Source organism: Bos indicus, chromosome 5 (genome assembly GCF_029378745.1).
Source record: "Bos indicus isolate NIAB-ARS_2022 breed Sahiwal x Tharparkar chromosome 5, NIAB-ARS_B.indTharparkar_mat_pri_1.0, whole genome shotgun sequence".
Taxonomy (NCBI): domain Eukaryota; kingdom Metazoa; phylum Chordata; class Mammalia; order Artiodactyla; family Bovidae; genus Bos; species Bos indicus.
In genome coordinates, this window is record NC_091764.1 from 104,240,073 (window position 1) to 104,264,115 (window position 24,043).

Genomic DNA, 24,043 nt, shown 5'->3' on the forward strand with positions numbered 1-24,043 from the left:
GCAGAGCACTCACTCACTGCCTAGACACGCCCCTCTGAACTACTGTCTCTCCACCCATGCTGGAAGACGCACCTAAGCAGAGAACTTCTCACTTCTCTCTCTTTTTTTGTTTTGTTACCACAAATAAGATCTTTTATTTGTCACCATTAAGAGTCTGCATTTTAAACCGATTCTTGGACTGGTGGCTTGTATCCATCAGCTCGTTCAACTTTGGCACCTGCCTCATCCCCAGTAGCTTTTCCAGAACTACTACCTTCACCATGTAGCTCCATGAGTTTTCCCAATTCAAATTTGGGCTTCTTCAGTATTTTTACTTTTCTAACGAAGACATCATGGAGCGGATAAATAGATTGGCAAGCCTTTTCTATGTCTTTTCCAGTGCTATCTGGAATCAATTTATTGACCACCTCTTTCATTTGTCTGCACCTCTCGGGTCATGATTTCCATCATCTTCTTGCGGATCTGGCGCACCTGCTGGTGCTGGGCGTAAGAGGTCTTCCGAATCTGATTGTTGCACTTTTTAGTAAAACCCACACAGAACAGACGAAGCAAGTAACCGTCGGTCGTCTTGACATCAACGTGAGCTTCAATCATGGTCTGCCATCTTTTGACCATGGAGCACATTTTGTCACGGGTAAGACCCACACCATGAAAATTAGTCAGGCAGTTTTTGCCCTGAACATCCTCAGTAATTAGCTTGAATTTTCTAAATGCTACTTGATCATTCTGCAGATCAGCAAGACTCACTTCAAAAACATGACCTTTGAGGCCATCAGATGTGATTTCGGTTCCTTGAGTTCTTGTGACCAATGTTTTCCCAATATTCCTTATATTGAACGTAGCTGGTGCTTTCACATCATACCAATCTTTTTTAGAAAATGGGTCAACCACTTTCTTCTTGGCTCCCTTTTGGCCTCCTTTCGTAAAGCACTTGTTCTTGCCGACCGCCATGGTGCTGCTCAGAGAGCCAAAAAGGCTCACTTCTCTTTAATACGATCTCATCAAATACGGGCTTCCCAGGTGGTGCCAGTGGTAAAGCATCTGTCTGCCAATGCAGGAGATGCAAGGCACATGGGTTTGAGAAGAGGAATCTGGGAGACCTGGGTCAGGAAGATCCCTTGGAGAAGGAAATAGCAAACCACTCCAGTATTCCTGCCTGGAGAATCCCATGGACAGAAGAGCCTGGTGGGCTACAGTCCATGGGGTCAGAAAGAGTTGGACACAACTGAGCACGCATGCACGCACGCACATCAAATACTGACTAGAGACACTGTCTTTGCTTTTTGCGTAGAAAGGTGCATCCCAGTCCAAACGCACTTTTTATGTCCAGAGACTTTGGCTTAACCTTCTAAGAGTTACCTGTTTCATGTGTGTGAACTCTGAATTCGCACAAATGCAAGTTCTCTTTCTCCTCCTATCACAGTGGCCCAGCCCTAAGCTCCTCTAGCTAGGGTTGCCATCGATTTGGGATCATCGTCTGAGAAAGTACAAGTGATGAGAATTTTCGGCTGGAAGAATTTTCCTGGAACCCTAGGCTTTGTTATACATGGAATCCCTAATGTGCTAAGTCACTTCAGTCCTGTCTGACTCTGTGATCCTGTGGATTGTATCCCACCAGGCTCCTCTGTCCGTAGGATTCTCCAGGTGAGAATACTGGAGTGGGCTGCCATTTCCATCTCCAGGGGATCTTCCTAACCCAGGGATTGAACCTGCATCTCTTGCATCTCCTGCATTGGCAGGCAGGTTCTTTACCACTAGTGCCACGTGGGAATCCGTAAATCCTGAACCAATTCCATGGTCAAAACAGTCCACAATAATTCACTCCCCCATCTCCAAGCCTTGGGAGGCAAATGCCCTGTCTTTGTAAGTCAAAGACAAATTTCATTTGCATGTCCTTGAGGCTGTGAATGGCCCTTTCTCCCTCTGGGTATAGGACCTGGCAGTCCAAGACCACCCACATCAGACCCTGGAGCCATTCACTGAAGGTTGGAACTGCAGGGATCAAGGCAGTTATGGAGTCAAAGCTGGAGGCAGCTTACAGGAAAACGAGATATTAAAGTTCAAGGAAAAAGTGCGGTATGGGCAGAGGGAGGGGACACAGGCTCGAAGCACCAGGAGTTAGCGACTTCTACAGAAATGGACAGTGTGGGAGGACAGAGGGATTTATTTCAAAGGTAAAGATTTGAATCAAGATGCAAAAGTCTCAATAGGCTCCAATACTTTGGCTACCTGATGCGAAGAGCCAACTCACTGGATAAGTTTACCCTAATGCCGGGAAAGACTGAGGACAGGAGAAGGGGGAAACAGAGGATGAAACTGTTGGATGGCCTCATTGACTCAGTGGATATGAATTTGAACAAACTCTGGGAGATTGTGAAGGACAGGGGAGCTTGGTGTGCTACAGGGCATGGGGTTAAAGAGTCAACTTAGCGGCTGAACAAGAAGCTAGTCTAGACCAAAGCTAAAATGAGAGGCCGAGAGTCAACTGAGAAGACAGGGCTCACTGGACTGGTCTCAGGAAGTCTCCACTGCCCCTCAAGACAACAGACTCACCTAGCCCACTTTTAACCAAACACTCAGGATCCACCCCTACTTCCAATTCTATTTCAACTGATACTTTAAGACCAGTAAACAATGGTCTCCCCCTAGAGGACAGCACAAGCTAGGGAAAGCGGCTCGGTCAACACTGGGACCCTCAGGAGGCGACTGCCTCTCATGCAAGTGGGAGACCAACTGTCCCTTACACTAGAGCACCCCAAGTTTAGGGTGTGCACAGCAGTGCACTGAGCCAAGGGGAGCAAACCCACACCTCTCGAATGCCCTGCCATGGACAGGTGACAGGAGTCCAACTACGGCTTCTTACTGAGACCTGAGAGTCCCGTATGATTTGTTTTCGTTTATTTCTGGCTGTGCCGGGTCTTCACTGTTGCTCAGGCTTTTTGGGGGTTACTCTAGTTGTGGTGTGTGGGCTCCTCATTGCGGTGGCTTCTCTTGTTGTGGAGCACGGGCTCTAGGGTGCACAGGCTTCGGTAGTTGTGGCACGTGGGCTCAGCAGTTGCAGCTCCCAGGCTCTAGAGCATGGAGTCGGTAGCTGTGGTGCACGGGCTTAGCTGCTCTGGGGCCTGTGGGATCTGCCCAATCAGGGACTGAACCTGTGTCTCCCGCATTGGCAGGCGGGTTCTCTACCACTGAGCCACCAGGGAAGCCCTCCTGTGGTTTTGATGCAAAAATTGAAGTTTACTATCAACTCTTCCCCTACAATCCTATGAGGTGGAGGTAAACAGGCTGAACTCAGAGTTCCCCGAGAGCAGGGACAGTGACCACCATTTTGCATCTCCAGCTGCGCACACGCTGGTGCCCAGCAAGCGCCCTCGGCTCCTGAATGAATGCCGACATACTGAGCAATCTGTTCAAAGTTCAACGGCCTAGGATCTAGGTCTCCAGGCACCCAGTGGGCTTCGGCATAGTATTTGGTTCTCCTGTTTTTCTGGCACTTCGCTTTAGAGTGAGCTGGGAAAGAGCCTTCTGTGCGTCCACAAATACCAAAGACAGAAGACACCCCCTGCAGGGCTGGTGAGATAGTTTGTAGATAGACTTCTCATAGATTTATTTGTGTGTCATGTTATATATAGATATATGTATATATACTCTTTTTATACAATCTATATCCCCTCCCGTTCCCCACCAAACTCACAAGAGGAAGTATAAATCCTTCCAGGATGGCCGTCAGGCTTTCGAGGACAGCCAGGGCCAAGAAAGAACCATCTCATGACAGCTTGAGAACAGCTGTCTTGAGGCTCTGGGGTCACTGGAGCAGCAGTGCTCCCAGGACCTGACGTGGGGAGAGATGGGAATGGCTGCAGAGGGACAAGATTCTAGGCTGCGAGTGTCCAGCGACTCCTAGAATGGCAGGCTGGCTCCCAGAGCTCTCGGCATGGGAATAAAAGTGGGAGCCCTATGGCTCTTTGGATGCTGCCTGAACAGGCTGGGGGGTGGGGGCAGGCGGGGAGAGGCATGCAAGGCGTGGGCGGCAGGAAAGGAACTTGGGGGTCTTACGCTGGGGACAGTGGTGTGTAGTGAATGGGGGCAGATGCTGGGTCCTAAAGAAACAGGGCAAAGAGCATGGCGGGGAAGAGGAGGGGACAAGGGAACACGTAAGAAAGTCATGTGAAACAAAAAGTACCAACAAAACCATGACTTGTACTTCCCTCCTCCCTGGAGAAGGTGTGGCCTATGCTTGGGGGTGGGGGAGCAGGCATGGGAGCCGGCAGGGCTAGGGGTCAGGAACCTAGATTATCAGCTGGCCAGGGGCACAGGAAGGCTGAGGACTCCTATGGGCGGGCGGGTGGGCAGTGAGCACCCCACATCCCGAGAAGAAATGACAGTCCTTTCAGTTCGACTTGGACCAAATCTTGGCGCTCCCTCGGAGCCTGGCAAGGAGGAAAGAGAGACAGAGGGGGCTGTAGGGAACCGCTAGGCACTGCAACCCCCCAATTCCTGACCCCCACAAGCTTCTGAAGGGATGAGGGAGGCAGGAGCAGGCAGCCTGGACTGGAGTGGCCCCCACACCCGCTCACCCCTTGCCCTTGGAGGCTTTTTTGCTGGGCTGGCGCTGGTTGGTGCCCGGGGCCGGCTCCCTCAGCTCAGTCAGGTGCTGCTCGGGGTCCTGAGATGTGGCCGCGGCCGCCGCGGCTGTTGTAACCTTAATGGTTTTCTTCAGGTTGGCGACCTACCCAGAGGAAAGGAATGGGGGGAAACAAGGAAGGTTCCAGACCCTGACTGTCCCTGCCCACCTGGTCTGTCTCCACCACCGCCGTCCAAACCCCTCTGCCCGGGACAAGTGGCCTGGGCCAGAGGAGGAGCTGGGTTCAGCCAGCTGGCCCCCCAACTGCTCACCTCACTCTCGATCTGCTGCTTCAAGCCCAGCTGCTGCTCCTTGTGCTGGTTGGCCCGGCTCACCTGCTCCTCAATGCCTGACAGGACCACCTCGCAGCCCACACACCTGTGGGAATTGGCGGGGAGGAGGTCAGCGTGGGAGGGCGTTGACCACAGATTCACGAGGAAAAGACTCAGGGAGACCCCTCAGTCCTGGTGTTGGGAACCCTGTCTGAGCTAGAAGCTTCGCCAGGGCACGTAGAGACCGCCTATGACAAAATTCCCAGGACAGAAGGACACTCAGGGAGGAAGAGGGAGGAGACAGGCAGTGCCTGGAGTGATGTGCAAGACGGGAAAGGGAAAGTGTTAGCTGCTCAGTCATGTCCGAGTCTTTGCGACCCTATGGACTGTAGCCCACCAGGCTCCTCTGTCCATGGGATTCTCCAGGCAAGAATACTGTAGTGGGTTGCCATGCCCTTCTCCAGGGGATCTTCTCAACCCAGGGACTGAACCCAGGTCTCCAGTATTGCAGACAGGTTCTTTACCTTCCTTGGAAGCCCCCCCAAAATGGGAGTAGGAGCTAAAACAGAAACAGGGTGGCAAAGGTTACAGAGGAAAAAAGGAAGGCACGTTAACAAACCGAAGTCACACAAGAACACAAAGAAAACAGACGTGGGAGAGGCCAGTGGCCTGTGGACAGTGCTGGTCACAGAGCGGGGGAGCTGCATCCAGCCTGAGACGGGTGACCCACCCCCCAGGGGACCACGACTCAAGGTTACCACCCCCTCCCACACCAGGTACTCCAGGCATGCTTCTCCCTCCGGCCCCTACCCCTCCTCCTTCCCTTTCAAACTCACATCCTCTGCCCTGCCCAGCCCTCCTCCCTCTCCAAAGCACCCCTCCCTTCCTGGGGTCTCACCACTCCTGCAGGGTCCGGGCGATGGCGCTGAGGTCCTGGCGCTGGATGTCTCGCCCGATGCTGTAGTCGACCTCCAGCCGCTGGTGGCGCTGGTCCAGGGAGCCGCGCAGCACGTCGGCGTACACGGCCTCGATGACCAGGTCTTCTAGCTGCCTCACGTTGCGCAGGGCCAGCGCCTCCAGCAGCACTGCATAGGGGATACACTGGGGCCCCAGGGCGGCGGGGTCTGTGTGGGGCCGCAGCAGAGCGGGCTTCCAAGACGCCCTTCTCTCCGTCCCCCTGCCCACCCTCCACTCCTACTCCTAATCGCCTCCTCTAAGAGGCTGGTTCTAAGGCAACATAAATTAACAAGTATCCCCACCTGAGAAATAACAGGATGAGAATCTTAAATAAAAGACATACGCCCCCTTGGACTTCCCAGGTGGCGCTAGTGGCAAAGAACCCGCCTGACATCACGGGAGGATGTGGTGTGGGGGAGGTCTGGAGCTACTCCATCTACTTCCAAAGAGGCATCTCACAGGAGTCAGCCTGATTTAAGTAAAACCATAAGCATGACGGAGAGTGACGTAACACCTGGGAGATGCAGATGGGTGGGGGGATAGTCAAAAACAGGACCCAACAGGTAATACAAATGTGTAACACTTCTGGGTTATAGATTTCTTTCTTTTTGGTCACACTGTACACCTTGCAGGATCTTAGGGGAGGAGGGGGCTGTTGAAGGACACAGCCAGCAGCATCTGTGTTGCTATTCTGAATCCAAAGGCAAAAGGTGTTTTACTTAGAACCTGAGTTGGTTGAAAAGCAAAAAAGAAAACCAGCAGAATCATATTCAGCCCCAAAGGCCGAGGGTAATGGAGTTCAGATGTGGGCCCTGGATCGTTGTAGGAGGCAAGAAGAAGCAACACGGTGACCGTTCCCTTCCGATGGACCCCCGAGAAGGGACATACAGAAAGGTGTTCTGTGACTCACGACCTGATAGGGACTGTCACTCACCTTGACTTTGGCAGCTAAGGTGACGACCGATAGGTGTCGAAGCTTATTCTTCTGAGCCTCTGTGAGTGGGGGAAGATTCCGGGCTTCGGCTAGAAAAAAATAAAGTGTAGGAAATCCTGATTTGCACTTTTGTGGGAAGTCCTAGCCTCCTTCCTTTTTTTTTTTTTTTTTTGAGTTTTCCATGCCAATTCAGGTCTTGACCCTGACCCTGTGTACCCAAGGGATCTAAGTCAGGTACCCCAGGAATGTCTTATAAGTCCCTCTGTAAATTGCCCTTCTCCCACCTCCAGTCTCCAGAGCTCCAACCCCTCCGGTTACCTAAGTAGTCAGCGTACGTCCCGTAAGCAAACACTGTGAGCAGCCGGAACGTGGAAGCGAAGTCGCTCTCAGCCAGCTGTGGAAACATGAGGGGAGAGAAGCGGTGACAGGAAGGGCCTCTCTCCCCACCCTCCAGACTCTGCCTGTTTGAACCCCAATCTCCGGGCCCAGCTTTCCCCTCCAACATTAGCTCTCCCAGCTCACCGAAAGGAATTCTCTGCCTCTCTGATTCTCCCCAAGGAAGCCTCATTTTCACCTCCAGGCCTTTGTTGATTCTGTCCCCCAGACCCACAATACCCTCTTCCTCCATCTGCCTCCCAATTCCTACCCTAAAGTCAGAGTTAAAAACTTTCGTAGTGTTTAGTTACCTAACACATCTCACACACACGCACACCCCCCGGACATTACAAACTGTGTTGTTTCATCCTTGGAGTATATGTAGTATTTCTGAATTTGAATACCCTTAGGAGTCTGCTGTACTCCCCAATTCACCAAGGACTTCCGCCTTGGCCTCACTCCCGTGACAGCTGCAGGATCTGGGCCGGCATTGGGAGGTGCCTCTGCTTCAGACTGGTCTCAGCTGGGAGCGTGCATCACCCAAGCCAGTCCACCCAGACCTCCTCTCCTCCTACCACTGATCACCCACTTAGTCCATCAAAGCCCACCTGATGCTGTTACCTAACAATGTCTTTTCAACAAGATTACAGACCTGGTTTCTCCCACTCAGATCTAGCAGAAATGTGCATGTACTTGGCTCTGCTGATAAATACTTGCTAAATAAGTGATTTATACATGGATATCCATTCATCTTATCTCCGCAACTGGACTGTATGTTTCAGAAGGGGAGCCCTGTGGCTTGTACTTTCCTGGCATTCCCAGGACTAGAAGAGTGCTAAACAGGCACCCCAAACCTACCTCTCTTCCTTCCCCTCGATTCTCTGATTCCACTGCAGAGGAAAGCAGGGAAAGAAGGCGGCCAGTTTTCTTTGGACAAGAAGGATCCCAAAAGGTTAACTGCATTGACTCAATCACTGGCCCTCAAAAAATTTACTCAGAGTTCACCCACCTACCACCGTCATAGTATCTCAGAACTTTGGCTGGTGCCATACATCTTGGTAATCTACTCACTCTGGACTTTAAACTCTTAACTCTATCCCTTCTGTGTGAACAGTTCTCTCCCCTGTGTTCCTAGCATATTATTGTGTGTCTTGAAGAAAAAGATACCTTCTACCTTAGCTAACTTAAGTGAATTTACCGGTCATGACAATTTCACATTCATTCCTTCTATTTGTACCAGACTTTACACTTTCACAGAATCTCACCTGATTTCTACGACACTGAGGGGCAGTAACAGGTCCATTTTGTTTTGTTTTTTGTGGCCATACCATGTGGCATGTGGGATCTCAGTTTCCCCACCTGGGATCAAACCTCCACCCCCTGCACTGGAAGGTGGAGTCTTAACCACTGAACTGCCAGGGAAGCCCCCATGTCCAGTTTTTAAAAAGAAAATGTAGGTCCTAAAATAAAAGTGACCTGATTAAGGTAACAGGCTTCCCTGGTGGCTCAGACAGTAAAAAATCTGCCTGCAATGCAGGAGACCAGGGGTTGATCCCTTCCTGGGGAAGATCCCCTGGAGTAGGAAATGGCAACCTACACCAGTATCCTTGCCTGGAGAATCCCATGAACAGAGGAGCCTGATGGGCTACAGTCCATGGGGTCACAACGAGTCAGATACAACTGAGCAACTAACACACACTACAATCAAGGTAATATGATTATTAAGAGCTATAACATTGATGGAGACAGGCTGAAATCAGTTCTCCTATTCTGAATCACAAGCTCTTATTCAGCTGAATGGTTATCGGGTTGCAAAAGGAGCCCTGTCCACCCATTCTTAGTCTTCAGCCCCAGGCCTCCTTGGGAGCTATCCAGGTCAGGAACCCACCTCTCTAACATTAGGCATATCCAGCAGTTCCCCAAACACGTAGACACCAGGGGCCTCCAGCACCTGGTGGATGAGTGTGGCCAGCGCTGCCCCCTTGGCGGACTTGGCCAGGAGCAGAAACTGCTCCTGGTTCTGCCCTGTCACCTTGACCTCCGCACTCATGTTGGCGCTGAGCTGGGGGGACCTGGGCTCGGGAAGTCTGGAGCTGCAAGGAAAGAGGATGGGAAGCTGGAGGTTTCTGAACTGGGGAAGCTGGAAAGCACAAGGCCTAGGGGCTGGATTGCAGAGGCACTGAGCCACTTTGTAACCACAGTGTAACCCTCGTATCTTAGGAATCCTAAGATCAGCCACTTCGATGGCACCCTGGCTGATACAGCGTTGTCACGCCCACCTCCCCCATGCCTGAGCCTATCCCCAAATCCCACCACGTGCACCCCATGGAACTCCAAGGCACAAGTCTCAGTGGGGGAAGGGATGTCACATAGTGTCCACCCCAAAGACGACGCTCCCCGAAATATCCACTGTGCCCCGCAGGTGCCCCACACCACGTGACCTCACCCTAGCGATCCTTTCACGTGGCTCCGCCCCCTCCCTTAAAGAGGCCGCCGAGGGACCGTGGGCTCCCGCCGGCTACCCCGTCGTACTCTGGGTCAGACTCTGCGGGCCGCTACCTGGAAGCTCCGTCTTCCAGCGCACCGGGCGGGGCCACCGCTCCGTCACCTCCGGCAGCTGTTCTCAGCTTTTCCTGCCACCTCCCTGCAGGGTCACTCTGGCCCCTAAACTCTATGGCTGGCTTCCGGCCGTACTTCCGCTCTTATGGGGCGGATTTCTTGCGCGACATGCCCCGCCCTCGCCTCTGACTGCTGAAGCTCCCGAGAGCGACGCAGGCATTCTGCTCTCTCATTGGCTGTTGAGGAAAGACTGATGGGCGACTTCTTTCCTGCTCTGTTTCAATAAAACTTTATTGTTGGTCGGGTACTAGACGCTAAATGAGGAGGGGGCTCCTAGTCTCAGGCAGGTCCGGGCTTGTTCAGAGTTGTCTAAGCTGCCTGCCGAATAGCTCGGAGAAGGAAATGGCAACCCACTCCAGTACTCTTGCCTGGAGAATCCAATGGACGGAGGAGCCTGGTAGGCTGCAGTCCATGGGGTCGCTAAGGGTCGGACACGACTGAGCGACTTCACTTTGACTTTTCACTTTCATGCATTGGAGAAGGAAATGGCAACCCACTCCAGTGTTCTTGCCTGGAGAATCCCAGGGACGGGGGAGCCTGGTGGGCTGCCGTCTATGGGGTCTCACAGAGTCGGACACGACTGAAGCGATTTAGCAGCAGCAGCAGCAGCATAATAGCTCGACTTCTGGCTTCATGGGGTGCTTGAGGTGAGAGGAAAGCTGTGATCGGAAGAGAGGGTCAGAAATTAAAAAGGAAGGTAGGATGAAGAGAAGAAGAGGACATCAGTAATAGACGTCCAGTAGCAGAGATCACCTGGGTATAGCAACCACTCTTTTTTTTTTGGAGGAGCAAGAGAAAAAAGTGGAAACAATAAAGGAGATAGTAATAACTACCATGTATTGAATATTCCCTGGTGGCTCAATGGTAAAGAATCTACCTTGCAATGCAGGAGACACCGGTTTGATCCCTTGGTTGGGAAGATCCCCTGAAGAAGGAAATGGCAACCCACTCCAGTATTCTTGCCTAGGAAATCCCATGGACAGAGGAGCCTGACAGACTAGTCCATGGGGTCGCAAAAGAGTCTTAGCAACTAACAACAAATTGAATATTTACTATTGATCAGACATCTTTTAAAATTAAAATTGTATCCCACTGAATCCTTGTAACAGCGTCCCCATTGTGACTCCAGGACACCATCTTATCATGATTACAACATGTGTTTATAGATGCTTTTCTGTAATATTGACTCTTTTACTTCCTGGGGAAGGAAAAAAAAAAAAAACCTAAGAGGAGGGAAAGCATATATTGTTACTCTCACTCTACAGCTTAGAAAAACTGAGGCTCATAAAAATTGATTTTACGTGGAACCTATGTGTTTTCAAACCTGGATTTTCAAAACCCATGTGTTTTCAAATCTTTCCAATTCACCATGATACTTTAGGTGAAAAAAATAAACAACTAACATTTCTATAGTGTTCTGTATTTCATACTGGCCTTGCAGAAGGTCAAATGAGAGAGTTAATGATGTCTTGGAGCTTTCCGGTGAGGCACTGAGCTAATAGTTTACTTATTCATTTGATACTTAAAACAATTCATTATTGTTTCTCTTTTCCAAATGGAAAAACAGGCCTCGGGGAGTTAAGTAAACAAGGAAAAGGGAGAAGGAGATGAAAAAGAATAAGGAGGAAGAGGCAGGGGAGGAGAAAGAATAAATGAGTTGATACCTCAAAGTGAGAAGCAATCAAAGGCATAAGAAACCATCCAAAGTTTGGAGGAACCAAATAATTATTCGATCTAACCATATCTATTAATATTTGGAAAGGAAAAAGAGAAATATGAGGAAAGAATGAGAAATGAGACAATATATGTTCTATTATGTGCCATGTCTTTAGTTGTTCAATGTTTTAAAGACTATATTTTTAGAACAGTTTTAGGTTTACAATAAAATTGAGAGGAAGGTACAGAGGTTTGCCATATAGCCCTTGAGCCTACACGTGCATAATCTCTTTATTAACATCAGTCTAGGGACTTCCCTGGTAGTCCAGTGCTTGAGACTCCATGCTCCCACTGCAGGGAGCATGAGATCATCCCTGATTGGGAAGCTAAGATCCTACATGCTGCGCAGCATGGTCAAAATTTTACCTAAGGGTTGACTCTTGGTGGCATACATTCATTGGGTTTGGAAAACTGTATAATGACATATATCTATGATTATTATATATATTACATATATAATATCCTTGCCCTAAAAATTCCCTATGATCTGCCTAGTTATCTCTCTCCACCTCCCACCCCTGGCAACTACTGATACTTTTGTCATCTCCATCAGATCAGATCAGATCAGATCAGATCCGTTGCTCAGTCGTGTCCGACTCTTTGTGACCCCATGAATCGCAGCATGCCAGGCCTCCCTGTCCATCACCAACTCCCGGAGTTCACTGAGACTCGCGTCCATTGGGTCAGTGATGCCATCCCGCCATCTCATCCTCTGTCGTCCCTTTCTCCTCTTGCCCCCAATCCCTCCCAGCATCAGAGTCTTTTCCAATGAGTCAACTCTTCGCATGAGGTGGCCAAAATACTGGAGTTTCAGCTTTAGCATCATTGCTTCCAAAGAAACCCCAGGGCTGATCTCCTTCAGAATGGACTGGTTGGATCTCCTTGCAGTCCAAGGGACTCTCAAGAGTTTTCTCCAACACCACAGTTCAAAAGCATCAATTCTTCGGTGCTCAGCCTTCTTCACAGTCCAACTCTCACATCCATACATGACCACTGGAAAAACCATAGCCTTGACTAGACGAACCTTTGTTGGCAAAGTAATGTCTCTGCTTTTGAATATGCTGTCTAGGTTGGTCATAACTTTCCTTCCAAGGAGTAAGCGTCTTTTAATTTCATGGCTGCGGTCACCACCTGCAGTGATTTTGGAGCCCAGAAAAATAAAGTCTGACACTGTTTCCACTGTTTCCCCATCTATTTGCCATGAAGTGATGGGACCAGATGCCATGATCTTCGTTTTCTGAATGTTGAGCTTTAAGCCAACTTTTTCACTCTCCACTTTCACTTTCATCAAGAGGCTTTTTAGTTCCTCTTCACTTTCTGCCATAAGAGTGGTGTCGTCTGCATATCTGAGGTTATTGATATTTCTCCCAGCAATCTTGATTCCAGCTTGTGTTTCTTCCAGTCCAGCATTTCTCATGATGTACTCTGCATATAAGTTAAATAAGCAGGGTGACAATATACAGCCCTGACGTACTCCTTTTCCTATTTGGAACCAGTCTGTTGTTCCATGTCCAGTTCTAACTGTTGCTTCCTGACCTGCATACAAATTTCTCAAGAGGCAGGTCAGGTGGTCTGGTATTCCCATCTCTTTCAGAATTTTCCACAGTTTATTGTGATCCACACAGTCAAAGGCTTTGGCATAGTCAAGAAAGCTGAAATAGATGTTTTTCTGGAACTCTCTTGCTTTATCCATGATCCAGCAGATGTTGGCAATTTGATCTCTGGTTCCTCTGCCTTTTCTAAAACCAGTTTGAACATCAGGAAGTTCATGGTTCACATATTGCTGAAGCCTGGCTTGGAGAATTTTGAGCATTACTTTACTAGTGTGTGAGATGAGTGCAATTGTGCGGTAGTTTGAGCATTCTTTGGCATTGCCCTTCTTTGGGATTGGAATGAAAATGGACCTTTTCCAGTCCTGTGGCCACTGCTGAGTTTTCCAAATTTGCTGGCATATTGAGTGCAGCACTTTCACAGCATCATCTTTCAGGATTTGGAATAGCTCAACTGGAATTCTATCACCTCCACTGCCTTTTCCAGATTGTCATAGAGTAGAAATCATTCAGTATGTAGCCTTCTCAGATTGGTTTCTTTCACTTTAAGTTTCCTACATGTCTTTTTGTGGCTCGTTAGCTCACTTCTTTTTAGTGCCAAATAGCATTCCATTGTCTGGATGTATCACTGTTTTTGCATTGAGCTAAACATTGCATTGAGTTTTTGCATTGAGGTTTTGCATTGAGCTAAACATTGCATTGAGTTTTTGCATTGAGGACTTTGGTTGCTTCCAAGCTTAGGCAATTATGGATAAAGCTGCTATAAACGTCCATGTTCAGGTTTCAGTGTGAACATAAGTTTTCTCATCCCTCAGGGAAATACCAAAGAGCACAATTCCTGGATCATATGGTGAAAGCCTGTCCAACTAGGCTGTACAGCTTGTATTCCCACCAGCAGTGAGTAAAAACTCCTATTGCTCCACACGCTCACCAGCACTTGGTGGTGTCAGTGTTCTAGGTTTGGGCCATTCTAATAGGTGTGTGGTTGCATCTCATTGCTCTTTTACTACATATTTTGCATTTCCCTGATAACATGATGTGGAGCTTACCACCTTGTCTATTAAGGTCTTGGTTCACTTCTTAATTGGGTTGTTTGTTTTATTGGTTGAGTTTTATTGATAATAGTTTTAAAGTATATACTTTGGATAACAATCCTTTATCAGACGTGTCTTTTGCAAGTATTAATATTTTCTTCCAGTCTGTGGCTTGTCTTTTAATTCTCTTGATATTATCTACTTCAGAGCAGAAGTTTTGCATTTTGATTGTCAACCTTATCAATTATTTCTTTCACATATCCTGTCTTTGATGGTGTATCTAAAAAGGTATCAAGTTCATCTAGATTTTCTTCTATGTTATCTTTAGGAGTTTAATAGTTTCGCATTTTACATGTAGCCTTGTGATCTATTCAAGTTAATTTTTGTGAAGGGTATAAAGCCTGGGTCTAGATTCCTTTCTTTTTATTTTTTTGCAAGTGGATGTCCAACACCATTTGTTGAAGAGGCTATCTTTGTTCCATTGCATTTCTTTTGGTTCTTTTTCAAAGATTAGTTGGCTCTATGGGAGTCTATTTCTGGGTTCTCTATTCTGTTCTGTTGATCTGTTTGTCTATTTTTTTCACCAATATCATACTGTCTTGATGATTAAAATGCTTTATAGTAAGTCTTGAAATCAGGTAGTGTCAGTCCTCCAACTTTGTTCTTCTCCTTTAAAATTGTAATGACTATTCTGGGCCTTTTGCCTCTCCATATCAACTTTAGATCAGTTTGTTGCTATCCATAAAATAACTTGCTGCAATTATGGTTGTGATTTACTGAACCTGTAGGCTGAGTTGGGAAGAACTGATATTTTGATGATATTGAGTTTTCCTATTCATGTACTTGGACTAATTCTCCATTTAATTAGTTCTTTGATTTTTTTTTTAATCAGAGTTTTCTAGTTTTCCTTATAGATCTTATAAATGCTTTGCTAGATTTATGCTTAAGTATTTCACATTTCTGGTTTCTAAATGACATTGTTTTTAACCTCAAATTCCATTTGTTCATGGTTGGTATATCGGAAGCAACTGACTTTTGTATACTAACCTTTGTATTCTGCAGCCTCACTATAATTGCTCATTAGTTCCAGCAGACTTTGTTGTTGTTGTTGTTGATTCTTTAAGATTTTCTACATGATTATGTCATCTGTGAACAAAGACAATTTTATGTCTTCCTTCCCAATCTGTATATCTTTTATTTCTTTTTCTTTATTGCATTAGCAAGGATTTCTAGTACAATGTTGAAAAGGAATGGTGAGAGGGAATATCCTTCCCTTGTGCCTGATCTTTTTTTTTTTTTTCTTTTTGGGCACACCTCACAGCATGGGTAACTTTCTTGGCCAAGGATTAAATCCACATCCTGTGCAGTGGAAGTGCAGAGTCTTAACCACTGGACCACTAGGGAAACCCTTGTACGTGATCTTAGAAAGCTTCAAGTTTCTCACCATTAAGTTGTTAGTTGTAGGGTTTTTTGGTCTGTGTGTGTTTTTGTCCTTTTTATTTAATCTTAACAACACTTTGAGGTGCACCTTTATATCTTAGTTAACTTGTGAGGACACTAAAGTGAAGTGAAGTGAAAGTCACTCAGTCGTGTCCAACTCTTTGCGACCCCATGGACTGTACAGTCTGTGGAATTCTCCAGACCAGAATACTGGAGTGGGTAGCCTTTCCCTTCTCCAGGGGATCTTCCTGACCCAGGAATCGAACCAGGGTCTCCTGCATTGCAGGCAGATTCTTTAAAAAAAAATTTTTTTTTAATGCATATATAATTTTTAATATTTATTTTATTTATTTGGCTGTGCTGGTCTTAGTTGTGACATGTGGGATCTTTAGTTGTAGCATGTGGGATCTAGTTTCCTGACCAGGGATCAAACCCAGACCTCCTGTATTGGGAGCACAGAGTCTTAGCCACTAGACCACCAGGGAAGTCCCAGCACGCAGATTCTTTACCAACTGAGCTATCAAGGAAGCCCAGTGAGGGCATTAAGGATCACAGAAGGTAAATAATTTGTTGAAAATCACAAGTATAAGTGATAGAACTGAGATCCAAATGCAAGTTTGTCTGACTCCAACACTATGCTAAGAAAGAGAAGAGAAAGCAGAAATGAAAGGGAGAAGCCAAGAGGGAGAAAAGGTAATCTGAGATTTAGTCCTGATTTCTTTGAGCTTTACTCTAGCTATGACCTTAAAGGGAATTGTGCCATCTTGTGGTGTCTCCTCTTTCATGTGTGCAAAGTGAGAGAAAGTGAAGAAGTGGAAGTGAAGAGATTAAGGCCAATTCTGATTCTGATGCTTCATGGTTCCATGAGAGAAAGAGGAATAAGAGGAGAAAATGAGAGGACAATAAATAAATAGGAAAGGAACATTTGGAGAAACAAAGAAGAGGGGATGGACTAAACGAGATTAGAAAAGGCAGAGAGAGAAGAGGAGGAGGGGCAGATGTGATGGGAAAAAAAAAAAAAGAAATAAAGCAAGAAGTGGGGAAAGTGGGAAGAAAAGTAAAGATCTCCAAGGGAGAGGATGGGAGCTAATTAAACTGAAGCAAAGCCTAGGATATAACAGTTATTTATTTGTTACTAAGTGACAGTTATGCACAGGCCATGTGGCAGGTGCTGTTTTTAATGCTAAGGGTAGAAAACAAGATGCACTGAAGTAAAGCTAGAGAAGCAGGCTGCCGTCTGAGGGTCAGACACTTAATAAAATATTCATCACTGATTCAAAGGAGTATATTTAGCACCTGTCATTACCAGGCATTGTTCTAACTACTAGGGATACAGACAATATACCTGCCCTCTTGGTATTTACATTCTTGCGGTGAGACTTGGGCCATAAATACACAGGTCCACACATAAAACTGGTCAGAAGCAAATTATGAAGCAAGCATAACAAGGAAGGTGGATGGACAATGCAAGAGACATTTCCTGTGATGTATATGGTGGTAAGTCTCTGATAAGGTGACAATGGAGTAGAGATTTTTAAAAAAGAAAAAGGAGCAAGTCACATGGCTTTCTGTGGGGACAACATTCCAGGCATTTCAGTTCAGTTCAGTCATTCAGTCGTGTCCGACTCTTTGTGACACCATGGACTGCAGCACACCAGGCTTCCCTGTCTATCACCAACTCCCGGAGCTTGCTCAAACTCATGTCCATTGAGTCGGTGATGTCATCCAACCATTTCATCCTATGCTGTCTCCTCTCCCCACCTTCAATCTTTCCCAGCATCAGAGTCTCTTCCAATGGTCAGTTCTTTGCATCAGGTGGCCAAAGTACTGGAGCTTCAGCTTAAGCTTCAGTCCTTCCAATGAACATTCAGGACTGATTTCCTTTAGGATTCACTGGTTGGATCTCCTTGTAGTCCAAGGAACTTTTAAGAGTCTTCTCCAACACCACGGTTCATCAACTCTTCAGTGTTCAGCTTTCTTTATGGTCCAACTCTCACATCCATACATGACTACTGGAAAACCCATAGTTTTGACTAGATGGACCTTTGTTGGTAAAGTAATGCCTCTGCTTTTTAATATGCTGTCTAGGTTTGTTATGGTTTTTCTTCCAAGGAGCAAACATCTTTTAATTTCACGGTTGCAGTCACCATCTGCAGTGGTTTTGGAGCCCGAGAAAATAAAGTCCATTTCCATTTCCAACAGAAATAGTCTGTTTCCATTGTTTCCCCATCTATTTGCCATGATGGGACCAGATGCAGGCAGAGCAGGCTACAAGTGCAAAGCCTCTGTGATGAGAACATATTTGATGAGTTTGAGGAACAGCATGGGGGGCCTCTGTGGCTAGAGCTGAGTTGAGACTAGATGGGGTCTGGGACCTGGGACCGCTCGCTGCAGCACTGCAATGCTTGCACCTGGACACACCTCTCCTGGAGCAAGCAACAAAATATGAAGAAACTATGTAGGGCCAAAAATAACTGTGTGCATGCACAGTTGGGGCAAATTATGAACAAAAAGATACAAAAAGACCAAAAAATCCACAAATGGCCACTTCTGAAGATCTGGGAGAAAAAACGGTGTCAGAAGCAAAAGCAGGGTACTGCGAATGCCCCCTGCACTCAATACCACAAAGTGAAACTGAAGTCGCTCAGTCATGTCCAGCTCTTTGCGACCCCATGGGCTGTGGCCTACCAGGCTCCTCTGTCCATGGGATTTTCCAGGCAATAGTCCTGGAGTGGATTGCCATTTCCTTCTCCAGGGGATCTACCCAACCCAGGGATCGAACCCGGGTCTCTCACATTGTAGACAGACACTACCATCTGAGCCCCTGCACTCAATACCACACAGGGGTGGGCAAACCACCTACCAACCTCTGGACAACCCCCTGGACACACCTCTATCCTCACCCCATATGAGAAACCAGCTTCCTCCTCTCCCAGAGGAGAACAAGAATCTATTCCTTGTTTTCCCTCCCTCCTAAGGGCACAGAAGCCCCAGTGAAGGCTTGCCTGAATTGTTTGTTTGGCCTTTAGTCAATTTCTATTGACTGGGGAAGGCCAAGAACCCTGGTCAGTATCAGAGTGAGTAAGGGAGAGAAGTATGGGCTGAGATGGAAGAGAGAGCACGGTGGCCAGGTCATATCAGGCCTTGTGGGCTATTGTAAGGTCTTCGGTTCTTACTTTGCATGAGATGGACAGCCAATGGAGGATTTGACCTTTGACCAATGGAGGATTTGACCTTTGCTGCAGTGCTGCAATGATTGCACCTTCAGTAACAGGATCTGACCCACATGTTTAAAATATTGTGATGGTTGTATAAACAGAAACAACGAGTTTATTCAGGGTGCTTTACTGAATTCAGGGTGGTTTACTACTCCAATGGGTGGTTTAGTCACTAGGTCATGTCTGACTCTTGCGACCCCATGGACTCCTGTCCGTGGTATTTTCCAGGCAAGAATACTGGAGTCAGTTGCCATTGCCTTCTCCAGGGGATCTTCCTGACCCAGGAATCGAACCTGGGTCTCCTGCCTTGCAGGCAAATTCTTTACTGACTGAGCTAGGAGGGAAGATCCATGGCCCCTCCTAAATCTAGTCTATGGTGCCTTGTTATAACTGCTTGAACTAAGACATACTCTTTGGATTCATGAAGAACTTATCATAGAATCACAGAATGTCAAATAACCTGGAAACAGCCTCTTCCAGGCACCTCTGAATAGAGGCTCATATCACTTCCTTGAGAGAAGCTCTTCAAATCTCTGAAGACAGGACCATGTCTTCCCTTCTCTTGGCTAAATACTGCTGGCTCCTAAGATCTCTTTTCAGCTGAAGTGGTTCTGGGCCCTTTGCCCTTCAAGTTGCTCTTTTCTAAGCACACTCCAAGTGACCTTTATTTCTTTCAAACTGTTAAGACTCAGCACTGAATAATACACAGCCCTTGATGCTGCCAATGATCTATTCATCCACACCTTTTGAATATGATCATTTGACCAGCTAAGAATATGCCTGCAGTGCAGGAGATGCGTGTTTAATCCCTGGGTAGGGAAGATCCCCTGGAGAAGGGCCTGGCAACCCACTCCAGTTTTCTTGCCTGGGAAATCCCATGGACTGAAGAGCCTGGTAGGCTACAGTCCATGGGGTCACAAAGAGCTGGACACAACCAAAGTGACTGAGCATGTACTCCAATGACTCAGGTGAGAAATAGTGGTGGCAGGTGAAGCTGAGTAATAGTTAAAAGCTGAGGTGAACAGAATTTGCAAATGGATGAGATATGAGATGTAAAGGGAAAATAAGGAGTTAAAAATTACATCCTTCACGCAAGTTGCACCAAGCTTTCAAAGTGCAGCTCATTTTAACCTTATATAAACTTGTCCAAAAATTAGGAAAAGAAAAGACATTTTATGGGGCCAGAATTACTGTGATAACTAAACCAGAAAAGGGCAACACTAGAAAAAAAATTACAGGCCAATTTCACTTATTAACATAGATACAAAGATCTTCAATAAAACACTAGCAAACTGAATTCAACAAAGTGTAAAAAAGATAATACATCAAGACTAACTTGAATCTATGTCAGGAATTTAAATGTAGCTTAATATTAGAAAATACCTTCATTTTATTCATCATTTTAGTGTATTAAAAGAATAAGTCACACAATCATCTCAATAGAAAAAGCATGTGATGAAATCAACATATATTTGTGGTAAAAAAAAAAAAATTCTTCTTTTAGAAAACTGGAAGGGAACTTGTGGGAGTTCCCCAATGGCCTGGTGGCTACAATTCTGGGCTTTCATTGCTGTGGCCCAGGTTCAATTCCTGGTCAGGGAACTGAGATCTTACAAGCCCCTCAGCGTAGTCAAAAAAAAAAACTAGAAGGAAATTTGTGACTGATAAAAGAATGCTTGGTATCACCAATTCTATTTAAAGGAAACAAAGCAGGTATCATTTACATAAAATGTGAAATTGTGATTGCATATGTAGAAAATTCAAAAGAATCTAAATTATTATAATAAGAGTTTGGTTAAGAAAATATAAAATCAATTAATATATTTATATATGAACAACAATTAGATGAATAATTTTTAAAGTTATCATTTGCAATACTATGAAAATTATCAAATATCTTGTATAAATGTAACAAAATATGAGTGAGACTCACATGCAGAACATTATAATTTATTGTGAGACCCTGAAGACCTCAAATATATGGAGAGGTATTTCACAGTCATAGATTAGAAGTCTTAATATCATGAAGAAGTCAGTTCTCTCTAAAGAGATTCACAGATTCAGCACAATCCTAATCAAAATCTTAACAGGCTTTTTTTTTGTGGGCGTATGAAACTGACAAACTGATTCTAAAATTTACATGGAAATGCAAAAGGCCAAATATAGCCTCTTGAAAAGAACAAGGTGGAAAGACTTGCTTTACCAGATACCAGGCCATAATTACAAAGCTACAATAATTAAGATGGTCTTCCTTTGTGGCTCAGATGGTAAAGAATTAACCAGACAGTGCAGGAGACACCGGTTCTATTCCTAGGTCAGGAAGATCCCTTGGAGAAGGAAATGGCAACCCGATCCAGTATTCTTGCTTGGGAAATCTCATGGACAGAGGAGCAAGGTGGGCTACAGTCCACGGGGTTGCAAAAGAACTGGACAAGATGGAGCAGCTAAACCACCACCATCCCCAAAGATTACAATAGTATAGTGTTGACACAAGATAGATAAATTGGCCACTAGGACATAAAACAGAGCTCAGAAACAAATTCACAAACATATAAACGTGATTTCTGATAGAGTTTGCACATTTGAGCAGGAGAGAAAAGATACAAATTTCAATGTTGCTGTGACAACTGGAAATCTATAAGAAAAAGTAAAACGGAAGCCCTATCTTAAGCCATATACAAAAATTCATTCCCCACTATGCTACATTTAGTCTTAAATGTAAAAGTTTCAGAAAATAATGTCAGGGAGTTTCCTGGTCACTTAATGATTAAGGTTCTGGGCTTTTTCTGCCTTGTCTTGGGTACAATCCCTGGTCCAGGAACTGATACCATCAAACTGTGCAGCATGGCCAAAAAAAAAAAAAAAAAGATAATGTAGAAGAATTTATTCATGAATTCAAGGTAGGGAAATCTTTCTCAAGACAAATACACTAAGCATAAAGGAAAAGATTGATACTTTTGACTACATTAAAATAAAGAACATCTGTTCATCAAGACAAACCAGAGAATAGAAAGAAGCATTTATAACATCATCACTGACAAAGGATGTGTCCCGGATGTGTAAAGAACTCTTACAAATGATTAAGAAAAAAAATCCTAACAATAAAAATAATAAATGTGAACTAAAGAGTTGAACTGGGCTTCCTCAGAGGCTCAGACAGTGAAGAATCCAACTACAAGGCAGGAGATGTAGGTTCAGTCCCTGGGTTGGGAAAACCCTCTGCAGAAGGGAATGGCTACCCACTCCAATATTCTTGCCTGGGAAATTTCATGGACAGAGGAGCCTGGCAGGCTACAGTCCATGAGGTCCCAAAAGAGTTGCAAACGACTGAGGAACTAATGCTTCTCACTTTTTCAAAGAGTTGAACTAGCACTTCACAAGAGGAAATCCACAAGGTCAATGAACATATAAATGAACATAATGGCCAACCTTATTAGATTAAAGAAATGGACATTAAGACCATAATGAAATATCACTGTATACACCAAAATTTAAAAAAAAAAAAAAAAAACAGGAACAAAAGAAAGACCCAGTGCAACCAACATTAAAAAAACAAAAAGAAAAAGAAAACAAGAACAAAAGAAAGAAGCCAGCTGGTCCTGGCCAGCACAAGCAGAGGGAATTAAAGGCATAGCATTGGAAAGAAAAAGGCAAACGGCTGTCATTTGCAGATGACGTGATTGTCTTTGCAGACAACTTTCCAAGTGTCTATGGAAAAGTTAGTATTAACCTTGTTGGGTCTAGAAATCAATATTGAAAATCAATTGCATTTCTATATACCAGCAAAAAGCAATTTGAAATGTAATCTTAAAAAAACCCCATTTACCATAACAAAAGCAATAGAGTACCTCAGTTCAGTTCAGTTCAGTCGCTCAGTCGTGTCCGACTCTTTGGGACCCCATGAATCGCAGCACGCCAGGCCTCCCTGTCCATCACAAACTCCCAAAGTTCACTCAGACTCACGTCCATTGGGTCAGTGATGCCATCCAGCCATCTCATCCTCTGTCGTCCCCTTTTCCTCTTGCCCCCAATCCCTCCCAGCATCAGAGTCTTTTCCAGTGAGTCAACTCTTCACATGAGGTGGCCAAAGTACTGGAGTTTCAGCTTCAGCATCATTGCTTCCAAAGAAATCCCAGGGCTGATCTCCTTCAGAATGGACTGGTTGGATCGCCTTGCAGTCCAAGGGACTCTCAACACCACAGGTCAAAAGCATCAATTCTTCGGTGCTCCGCCTTCTTCACAGTCCAACTCTCACATACATACATGACCACAGGAAAAACCATAACCTTGACTAGACGGCTATCTAATCACACTAGGACCACAGCCTTCTCTAACTCAATGAAACTAAGCCATGCCCATGGGGCAACCCAAGACGGGCGGGTCATGGTGGAGAGATCTGACAGAATGTGGTCCACTGGAGAAGGGAATGGCAAATCACTTCAGTATTCTTGCCTTGAGAACCCCATGAACAGTATGAAAAGGCAAAATGATAGGATACTGAAAGAGGAACTCCCCAGGTCAGTAGGTGCCCAATATGCTACTGGAGATCAGTGGAGAAATAACTCCAGAAAGAATGAAGGGATGGAGCCAATGCAAAAAGAATACCCAGCTGTGGATGTGACTGGTTATAGAAGCAAGGTCCAATGCTGTAAAGAGCAATATTGCATAGGAACCTGGAATGTCAGGTCCATGAATCAAGGCAAATTGGAAGTGGTCAAACGAGATGGCAATAGTGAATGATTCTAGGAATCAGCGAACTGAAATGGACTGGAATGGGTGAATTTAACTCAGATGACCATTATATCTACTACTGCGGGCAGGAATCTCTCAGAAGAAATAGAGTAGCCATCATGGTCAACAAAAGATGAAATGCAGTACTTGGATGCAATCTCAAAAATGACAGAATGATCTCTGTTCGTTTCCAAGACAAACCATTCAATATCACAGTAATCCAAGTCTATGCCCCAACCAGTAACGCTGAAGAAGCTAAAGTTGCACGGTTCTATGAAGACCTACAAGACCTTTTAGAACTAACACCCCAAAAAGATGTCCTTTTCATTATAGGGGACTGGAACGCAAAAGTAGGAAGTCAAGAAACACCTGGAGTAACAGGCAAATTTGGCCTTGGAATACGGAATGAAGCAGGGCAAAGACTAAAAGAGTTTTGCCAAGAAAATGCACTGGTCATAACAAACACCCTCTTCCAACAACACAAGACAAGACTCTATACATGGACATCACCAGATGGTCAACACCGAAATCAGATTGATTATATTCTTTGCAGCCAAAGATGGAGAAGCTCTA

General features: G+C 45.6%; 2 protein-coding genes across 4 annotated transcripts; both read right to left on the reverse strand.

Annotated features, from left to right (window-relative positions):
• Positions 1-191: 191 nt before the first annotated feature.
• LOC139183215 (small ribosomal subunit protein eS1-like) lies at positions 192-3,406 on the reverse strand. Its single transcript, XM_070790220.1, has one exon. It carries the CDS (start codon positions 949-951, stop codon positions 397-399), a length of 555 nt encoding a protein of 184 aa, XP_070646321.1. The 5' UTR covers positions 952-3,406; the 3' UTR covers positions 192-396.
• Positions 3,407-3,579: 173 nt separating this feature from the next.
• COPS7A (COP9 signalosome subunit 7A) lies at positions 3,580-9,868 on the reverse strand. 3 transcript variants are annotated; one of them, XM_019960269.2, is made up of 8 exons: positions 9,722-9,868; positions 9,051-9,255; positions 7,106-7,181; positions 6,788-6,876; positions 5,795-5,997; positions 4,897-5,002; positions 4,578-4,729; positions 3,580-4,430 (listed from the first exon to the last, which is right to left on the reverse strand). In XM_019960269.2, the coding sequence occupies exons 2-8, from the start codon at positions 9,210-9,212 to the stop codon at positions 4,391-4,393; spliced, it is 828 nt and encodes a 275-aa protein (XP_019815828.1). In that variant the 5' UTR covers positions 9,213-9,255; positions 9,722-9,868; the 3' UTR covers positions 3,580-4,390. The 3 variants fall into 3 exon arrangements, with proteins under 3 accessions (XP_019815828.1, XP_019815829.1, XP_070646320.1); XM_019960270.2 differs by having other exon boundaries at positions 9,609-9,829; XM_070790219.1 differs by lacking the exons at positions 9,051-9,255; positions 9,722-9,868 and adding an exon at positions 8,021-8,563.
• Between the last annotated feature and the right edge of the window lie 14,175 nt (positions 9,869-24,043).